This window comes from Elephantulus edwardii, unplaced genomic scaffold (genome assembly GCF_000299155.1).
Source record: "Elephantulus edwardii isolate Elephantulus edwardi_28Jun2011 unplaced genomic scaffold, EleEdw1.0 scaffold00082, whole genome shotgun sequence".
Lineage (NCBI taxonomy): Eukaryota > Metazoa > Chordata > Mammalia > Macroscelidea > Macroscelididae > Elephantulus > Elephantulus edwardii.
Genome location: NW_006399832.1, coordinates 6804111 through 6814316, shown reverse-complemented (window position 1 = coordinate 6814316; position 10206 = coordinate 6804111). Strand labels below are relative to the sequence as shown.

The window sequence follows — 10206 nt, the reverse complement described above, 5'->3', positions numbered from 1 at the left end:
AAAGTGCAACAATGAATAAATGGAAAAACCCAAAGTCTCTCTACATTTTCATTGAAATTAATAATAATTTTTTTTAAAAAAAAAGAATATCTAGGACAAAAGAAAAAGAGCATTCTCAGATGGTGAAATGAATCTCTATGGACAGGGATAAAGCAAATATTTTCAAAATTTCAATACGTATCCCCTTTAGAGAGCTGTGGTGTTCTACTCCCCAAAAGGCTGTGCTTCTAATGTAAAGATCTGCAGAAGAAGAACAATCTTCTCCAGTGGCTTGAAACAAGCTTTTGGGGGTTCAATTCCTTCCATTCTCGATTGTTGTTGTTGCTGCTGCTGCTGCTGTTGTTGTTATGTGCCATCAAGTCACCTGCAACTCATAGTGACTCTATGTACAACAGCCCTAAACCCTGTTCCATCATGTGCCAATCTTACTGTCTTTGACACACCTACCCCCATTACACCAGTCACTCAATCAATCCATCTCATAAAGGGTCTTCCTCTCCTGCACTATTAATTCATGCTCCCAAGTATGACACCCCTCTCCAAGGACTGGTCCCACCTTGCAACATGTCCAAAGTATGTCAGACAAAGCTTCAGAATCCTTGCCTCCAAGGAGCATCCTGGTCTCACCCTCTATAGGATGAACCTGATTGTTCTCAACACTCTTCTCCAGCACCACAGCTCAAAGGCATCAATTCTCTTCTATCATCCCTAGTCATTGTCCAGCTTCCTGATGCATAGAAAGTAACTGCAAAGATGATGGCCTGGATCAGGTGCCCCTTAGTCTCCAGACTGACATTGTTACCCTTCAGTACTTTGGAGAGACCTCTGATAGCAGACTCTCAAAATGTAATTTGTCTTTTAATTTCCTGGCTGTTGGTACCAAGAGTATTGACTGTGGAGCCAAACAAACTAAACCTGTTAATAATCTCAATTTCTTCACTGTCTATCACGAAGCTGCCAACTGGCCAAGTGGTGAGAATATTTGTTTTCTTGATATTGAGCCTCAATCCATATTGAAGGCTGCAGTCCTTGAACTTCTGCAGCAAGTGCTTCAGGTCCTCAGTTTCAGCAAGCAGGGTTGTGTCATCTGCATAACACAGATTGTTGACTGAGTCTTCCTCCTATTCTGATGCTACATTTCTCCTTATAGAGCTCAGCCTCCCAGATAATTTGTTCTGCATATAGATTGAAAAGGTATGGAGATAGGACACATCCCTGGCATACGCCCTTCCCAATTTTGAACCATGCAGTGTTCCCTTGCTCTGGTCTGATGACTGCCTCCTGGTCCAACTATAGGCTTCGCATAAGCACAATCAAGTGTTCTGGGATTCACATTCTTCTCAGAGTCAGCCACAGTTTGTTGTGATCCACACGGTCAAATGCCTTCGGAGAGTAAATGAAACCCAGACAGACATTCCTCTCTGTTTTTGGCCAAGATCCATCTAGCATTAGCTATAATAACCCTAGTACCATGGCCTCTTCTAAACTCAGCCTGCACTTCAGGCCTTAATAAATGTCGGTTCAGATTTACAACCTCAGAAACCTGTTGGAGGCTCATCTATGAATTGATTCAGACCCAAGACCAACGAGTTGAGCTCTTGGCCCAGAAACAGCTTAAAAGTTGTGTCAAAGTACACAAAAGAGCTGAGTTCAAATACTTCCTATAAAGATGGTGTAAAGAAAAATCTAGTAAAATTCATATAAACTATCAAGAAACAAACATCAATAAGATAATCGTTCAAAAATTTTTTACAAATCTAGGTGTTAATGCAACTACTAAAAGAAATGACTCACAGATATTGGTAACAATAAAGAACTCATCCACTATGTACTGCTGGGTGAGGAAAACAAGTTTCTGGTATGGCATTATAAAAACTTCCCATCTTTTCTCTGTGCTTCATCTTTATCCCTGATCAAATATTCTTAATAGAGCAATCAAAGGTCTTTTTAAAAATGTATCTAGGTCATGTGACTCTTTTCGCTGAAGATTCTTCAAAATCCTTAATTCAATGAGTGTAGAAGCCAAAATCCTCACAGGGGACTACTGGGCTCTGTATAATCTGCCTCCGGGTTTCTCTGTATCTCTAACCTCATTTTCTAATATTCTCCCCTTCAGTCACTTGCTACAGTACACAGCCTCCTTGCTGTTTTTTGGACATGTGCCCTCTTGCCTAAGGAACTTTGGACTTAGTGCCATTTCTGCCTTAGACATTATTCCTGTACAAATCTATGAGGCTTTCCCCTTACTTCCTTCAAATCTTTGTTCAGGGCCATTTCTCATAAGTCCTTTCTTAATTACCCTATTTAAAAGTCTAGGCCCTTTCTTATTTTCTTCATTGCACTTATCCTCTTCTAACACACTATATAACCTATTCCTTTTATTCTCTGAACTTTAGCTGGACTGGTAAGAATGAGAGAACTGGGCCAAATCAAGTACTGTTATGTGTGGTACAAGAAATGTGATTGAGACAAGATAATGCAGACTTAGTTAAGCCCTGGCAATAATGCTGTCGTATCTGAATTTTGGCAATCAATCTTGCAAAATGCTAGTTTTCCTTCAACAGAATATTCGTTCAAACATTCTTTAAAGTTCTAAGGATAGTAATGAGTCATCATTAAGAGATGAAAAAGGAAAGTCGGTGAATAACTAACTCTTCTTTTACTCTAATGGATATGCTGACACCATGAAGTTGCCAAAAGATCAATTATAAAGGAAGAAGTGTTAAGTGATGTCTTTGGTGAGTTCAAGAACAGTAACTCTTCACTCTATCTTTTCTGTTTATTTACTGATTTTTGCCTTATTACTGTAACTGATGGACACTATGGAGTACATGAACAATGGAACAAAATACTAGCCAGACTTGCACCATCCTCATGAAAAGTTACAAGGTCTACTGCTGTGATACATAGGGTTTTTACTGGCTGACACTAAAAAACAAGCCTCTAAATGTTCCTTTTAAGTTTTCACCCCAATAAAATCTATCCATAGTAACACAGAAGGCTACCAAGATGGGGATGGCAGCAAATGAGGTGCACTGTTGAGAAATCAAAACCAGGTCTCCCACACAGAAGGTGAGATTCTACCACTGAATCCAGCAGCCGACCTTTTATTACAGCGAAAGTCAATTTCATAATTCTCTCCAAATACACCTCAGTTCATTTTGAAGGTACACGGGTAATATGTATAAAATATTTACCTTTTATAGCACCTGAATCTTTTGCATAAAAGTCAGTAATCTCCTGGAAAGCATGACTGTATTCAAAACACATGTTGTCCATCCTTTCAACTCGAATTCTGTCATCCCGTACACTGAAAGACGAAAACAAAAATGTCTAAGGTAATTTTCCATGACCCAGAAGTACCTATATTTGCTTTGAAAAGGAAAACAGGCACATTCCTTATCATTTCCTAAGATTGGGGGGGGGAGATAAAGATATTTAAAGTTTTCCTGCTAAAAGGCCCATTTATAAAATACTGTAACTGTTAAATTTTTCTATTGATGTCCTCTTTTCACCTGTTGCAAGCAAGTGCCAAAGAGCTCGTTCCCACTCATAGCGATCTTATGCACAAAAGAATAAAACACTGCTCAGTCCTGGCAATCATTCCTGTGTTTGATTCTGGTAGGACTCCAACCAACAGAGCTCAACTTTCAGCACTTTTTCAAACAATGTTGCAGTGCTATACAACGGTTTACCTTTTTTGTAAGTGGACTGTCAGGTCATTCTGCCTAGTCTAGAAGGCCCACTGAGACCCATCCACCACAGGTGGCCTTAGTGGGATCTGAAATACCAGCAGCTTCCAGAATCACAGTTACATTCACGCCACCATAGTACAACAAACTGACAGACAAGTGATGATCTATATCACTTAGCACTTTATAAATATCCTTCCAAGAAAAATATAATAATAAATCACTCACTTGTAAATACAGAGATAAACAAATTACAAAGCATAATTTTCACTTAGACAGTTTTCTTAAAGCAACAGAATGTGAAGATGTGAAATTCTTTCTTTGACGTGATATATCTGTCTGGTTGACATAGTGGCAAGAAACTGCACTGTAATGCCAAAGGCATGTGGTTCAAAGCCAACCAGCTGCTCCTCAGGAGAAGGATGGGCAATCTCCTCTAGTGTGATTAACTGCCTCTAAAAACCCACCGGAGGGTCAACTATGGGTCAATTCCCACTCTACGGTACACAACCACAAGAAGTTTATTTCTTAATACAGACTTTAGTCAAATACAGAAAATTCTCCATGGATAAATATCTCATTCTATATGAAAGATTTTATAAATTTTATTTCTTTTTTTAATTTCCAATATATATTTGGGTATTGAGATTTTAAAAAATTACTGTTCTATCCACTGCCATAGTTAAACCTGACAACACAGCCAGGTCAAAATGTATAAGCAAAATGAATCTTTGAGGTTCCCCTTGCTACCGTTACCTCCCCTGAGGCCTCCAGTTGCTTCAGTGTAGCCAAACATTGATCAGCGTTTTCAACATCCTCAACAGCTGCGGGATCCGTTTCTTCCTCATAGGGAACATTAACCCATCCACAAGGAGACTGGGTAGTCTCGCCACTAAACTGACCAAATTGTTTATACCTGACTAAATCAAGAGAACCTACCCTTCAGAATCCAATTGCTTCACACATGAGCCTCCAAACTGGAGACTACTGCATCTGGAGGGTACGCAATTGCCAAAAACCCAACCATAGATGCATAAAAAATGGTTGTTGTTATTATGTACAGCCCAATCAGGGTCAACTTACAGCGGACCCTCCACAGAAGTCTTCAGATATGGTAAGTCACGCTGGAGGAGAGTACTGCTCTGACCCTAGAGTACAGCTGATCAATTTGAACCATGTGCCTTTATGTTAGCAGTGCAACTCCTAACCACTGAGCAACCAACCAGAGATGCCCTTAAAAACAGAATTCCTGTTGTTGTAAACTGTCAAGTCGGAATTAACTGATAGATGACCTCTAGTGAGTTTTCAAAGGCTATTATAAGTCACATGAGAGGAAACTATCCATCTTTCACCTAGCAAGCAGCTTGTGGATTCAAACTGTGAGCTTTCAGATTGGCAGGACAACTCCTTCTCATTAAGACTTCGGTGCTCTCAATTTCAACACATTATTGTTGTTGCTCTTGTTATTCTTGTTTCCTATCGAGTCAGAACTGACCCATACCTGACCCTCCAGCAGGTTTTCAGAGGCAGTAAATCACATGGGAGGAGATTGCCTATCTTTTCCCCACAGCACATCTGGTGGATTTAAACTGTGTATCTGGGTTTGCAGAGCAACTTCTTACCACTAGGCCACCTGAGCTCCCTAGGTATTGCTCTTAGGTGTGGTCAGGTTGCCTATGACTCATAACAACCTTATGAATAATGGAACTGAACCTTTCTCTATCCTGTGCCATCCTCTCTTTTGCTGATCCTCCACCTTTCCGAGAATGATGTCTTTTTCCAAGAACTAGAGCAACGATGTCAGACTGGAGACTAGAGTGCGCCTGATCCAGGCCATAGTCTTCACAATTACGTGCTCTGCATCAGAGAGTTGGACAGTAAATAGGGTTGATAGAAAGAGAATTGATGCCTTTGAGCTGTGGTGATGGAGAAGAGTGTTGAATACACCATGAACTGCTAGGAGAACAAACGGGTTTGTCCTGGAGAGGGCGAAGCCAGAATGTTCCCTGGAGTCAAGGATCCTGAAGCTTCGTCTGACATACTTTGGGCATATTGCAAGGAGGGACTGATCCTTGGAGAGGGACATCATGTTTGGCACAGTGGAGGGGCGGCGAAGGAGAGGAAGACCTTTGATGAGATGGATCAATTCTGTGACTGGAGAGGTGGGAATAAGTGCGTTTGAGATGGCTAGGTTGGCACAGGATAGAAGAGCGTATAGAGCTCTTGTACATAGGGTCGCTATGAGTTGCAAGCGACTTAATGGCACATAACAACAACAAGAGTCCCTCCTAACAACATATTAAAAGTATACAAGACAAAATTTCACCATTCTTGTCTCTAAGAAGTACCCTGACTGTACTTTTTCTAAGACATAAATGTTTGTTCTTTTGACAGTCTATTAGACATTCAGTACTCTTCTCCAATATCACAACTCAAGAATACTGATTCTTCTCCTGTCATTCTTATTCATTGTCCAACTTTCAGACACATAGCAAGGAACTGAAATACCATCAGGTGTATCCTAATCTTTAAACTGACATTTTGCTTTAGCACTTTGGACATAACCTTCACAGCAGATTTTCTCAATGAAATATATCTTTTGTTTTCTTAAGGGCTGCCACCAAGGATATTTATTGATTGAGGATGCAAGCAAGATAAAATCATTGACAATTTCAATATTTTCTGGTGTTAGCTACTGGTGGAACAGATCATAAATTGCTCATGTGCAAGTTCAAAATGAAGCTGAAGAAAATTAAAACAAGCCTACAAGAATAAAAATATGACCATATGTCTATCCTATCTGAATTTATAAACTACCTAAAGAATAAGCTAAAGGCAATGAACATAAAATGAGTTGTAGAATGACTTAAAGGATATAACCCATGAAGAAAGCAAAAGGTCATTACAAAGACTAGGGAGAAAGAAAAGGTCAAAATGAATAACAGAAGAGACTCTGAAAATTGTACTAGAACATTAAGAAGCCAAAACAAAGGGAAGAAATGATGACGTAAAAGAGATGAACAGAAGATTTCAAAGCACAGTTCAAGAAGACAAAACAAAACACTATAACAGAACATGTAAAGAGCTGGAGTAAGGAAATTAAAAGGGAAGAACACACTGAAAAATTAATTCAGTCCTTGAGTTGCAACACCAAGGGTTACTATGAGAAAAATTTTGAATGATTACAGGAAGTATCAGAAACAATGGAAGGAATACACAGAGTGACTGTACCAAAAAGAACTGGCTAACACAGAATAATTTCTGGAAGGAGAATATGACCAAGAAATAATGATAATGAAGGGAAAGTTCAAGCTGTAATGAAGGTAATGCCAGAAATAAAACCTCAGAAGTTGATGGGTTACCAGTTGGCATGTGTCAACAAACAGATGCAGCCCTGGACATGCTAACCAATCAATGCTAAATCGAAAAAACAGCAACCTGGTCAACTGACTGGGGAAAAAATCCCTACTTATTCCAATTCTCAAAAAAGGTAGTCCAACAGAATGTGAAAATTATCAAAAAATATCATTAATATGACATGCAAATTAATATTGTACTGAAAATTATTCAAAGTATCAGAGAACTACCAGAAATACAAGCTGGATTCAGAAGAGGCCATGGCACCAGAGATATCATTGGTGATACCAGACAGATCCTGGCTGAAAGCAAAGAATACTGGAAAAATGTGTATCTGTGCTTTACTGACTATGCAAAGGCATTTTACTCTGTGGATCTTAACAAATTATGGCTAACACTGAGGAGAATGAGAATCCCAGAACACTTAATTATGCTCATGTGAAACCTATACCAAGGCCAAGAAGCTACAGTTCAGACAGAGCAAGGGAACACTGCATGGTTTAAAATCAAGAAAGGCATGTGTACAATGTTCATAAGCAGCATTATTCACCATCACAAGAACATGGAAACAGCCCAAATGTCCAATCATAATCAAATGGATTAAGAAATTGTGGTACATGAACACAATGGAATACTACAGAGCACTCAGGAGCAATGATTTAAAAAATTACTACACAACTTGGGAGGGACTGGAGAACATTCAGTTAAGTAAACTAACTCAGTCCCATAAGGACAAATACTGTCTGAGACCGTTATTGTAGAAAAAGATAACTAGTAAAATGTGTATGAGGATTCAAAGGGGGGAGAGTAGATGCAGAGGGGTGAGGACGGGCAATGGGGAAATCACAGGGTTGCACAACTGGATGGATGGAGGGTGGGGTGAGTAAAGCAAATGGGAAATATCAGCAGGAATCTGGATAGACACGGCAATAGTGGGCATAGTTCAATATTGATTAATTTTATAAAATATAGTGAATTGAAATGATTGTATGAAACACAGTGTGAATGAAGGATAATGTGAAACACAATGTATATGAACTTTATAAGCAAACCAATGTTGTGGTTGTTATGTGCTGTTGAGTCGCTTGTGACTCATAGTGACCCTATGTACAAGGGCCCTAAACCCTGCTCTATCCTGTGCCAATCACACTGTCTCTGACACTCCCATCCTGATTGCCCCAGTCACTGAATCAATCCACCTCATAGAGGGCCTTCCCCTCCTGTGCTGTCCCTCCACCCTCCCAAGCATGATGTCCTTCTCCAAGGACCGGTCTCTCCTCACAACATGTCCAAAGTATGTTAGATGGAGCCTCAGAATCCTTGTAAAAATTAAAAAAAGAGGTGTGTGTCAAGGCTGGATCTTTTCTTTATACCTATTCAATATGTATTCTGAGTTAATCGTTCAAGAAGCTAGACTATATCAAGAAGAATGTGGCTTCAGATTGAAGGAAGACTCATTCACAATCTGCTTTATATGGATGACACAACCCTGCTTGCTAAAAATGAAGACTATTTGAAACACTTGCTGCAGAAGATCATAGAACACAGCCTTCAGTATGAAAGACATCTGAACATAAAGAAAATAAAAGTCCTCACTACTGGACCAAGAAGTAACATTGTGATTTATGGAGAAATGATGGAGGTTGGCAACTGTTTCCTTTTGCTTAAATCCACAATCAACACCTTGGGTAACAGTAGTCAAGAAATCAAAAAACATGTTGCATTGGGAAAAATCTGTTGTCAAGGACCACTCCAAAGTGCTGAAGAGCAAGATGTCAATTTAAAAACTAAAGTGTGCTTTATCCAAGCCCTGGTCATTTCAATTGTTTCATATGCATCTGAAAGTTAGACAATGAATAAGGATGACAGGAGAATCAATTCCTTTGAGTTATGTTAGTACTGAATATACAAGTACTGCCACAAGAGCACACAAGTCTGTCTTGGAGGAAGAGCAGCCAGAGTGTTCTATCCTCAGAGGCAAGGATGGCGAAACTCTTTGGAGTCTCACATACTTGGAACATCTTGTCAAAAGGGACCAGTCTTTATAAAAACACATCATACTGGAAAAGATGAATGCTCTGGTAAAGATTCCCAACAAGATGGGCTGAACAGTGACTATAACAATGGGCTTGAAGTCTGGAACACATCAGAGATCATGAAGATAGTACAAGATAGAGCAAGATTCAAATCTGTTGTTCATAGGGTCGCTATAAATTGTAAGCAATTTGATGTACCTAATAACAACAACAAGAAGTAGAGAAAACAACTAGCATTTCTCATTAACCAATGTTTTATAATGCAAAATATTTTCACAGGCAATTCCCATTTCTATAGACATTTGAGAGCAAGGAAATAGTAACTTATTATCATGTAATAACATTTCAAAATAGTCAATGCACATTTATGGAATAACCACCATGTGTTTCTTCCTCATACCCTTGTACCACACAGCTGTCAGAGAGAGAGAGAGACAAAGAAAGGCAGAGAGAGAGAGAAATGTAAGAGTGAAAACACTGTACTAACACCTTTAATAGCACTCCAATCCTAATCATGTCCAGCAAAACTTTATCCACACAGCATACTCAAAATTCTCTAATAAAACAGATAAAAACTCCTACACTCATAGAACTTACATTCTAATAGGATAAGCAGAAATATAAAGTAATAAAGTTTGTATGTCACCCCACCTCTCTGTGCTTTTTAAAAAAAATATAATCTAGTCTTTGTTTTTTCTCCAACCTTATTGTCTACTACTCTTGACCTCACTCTCCTGCTGTACCATACTGGCTTTTATGCTGTTTTTTGGGTTTTTTTTTTCTTTTACTATTTTGTGTGTGTGTACTGTCAAATCAGATCTGACTGGTACAGGAGGAGATTGCCCCTTCTTCTCCAGCAGAGCATCTAGTGGATTCGAACCACATATCACTGGAATTGCAGTGCAGCTTCTTGCCACTACCTTAACATTTACTTTCTCTCTCCCCTAAACACTCTTCCCTAGTAAGCCACATGCTTTCATCCTCACCTTCACATCTTCATAGAAAAGACATCTCTTCTGAGTCTGGATGAAATATGTTTACGGCATTGAAGTCTATGGGGGAGAGAATAGTCTAAAAGTATTATATTTTAGGGTATTATTTTTATCGTAGGAGTATGCAAT

At 39.1% G+C, this 10206-nt stretch overlaps 1 protein-coding gene across 1 annotated transcript in view; it reads right to left on the bottom strand.

Moving 5' to 3' along the window:
* The window catches only part of MSH3 (mutS homolog 3), a 292985-nt gene that overhangs the window by 203068 nt on the left and 79711 nt on the right, over positions 1 to 10206 (bottom strand). Inside the window, exon 9 of the mRNA XM_006889888.1 lies at positions 3198 to 3310. Coding sequence (XP_006889950.1) covers positions 3198 to 3310 — 113 coding nt within the window. The remainder of the gene's footprint in view (positions 1 to 3197; positions 3311 to 10206) is intronic.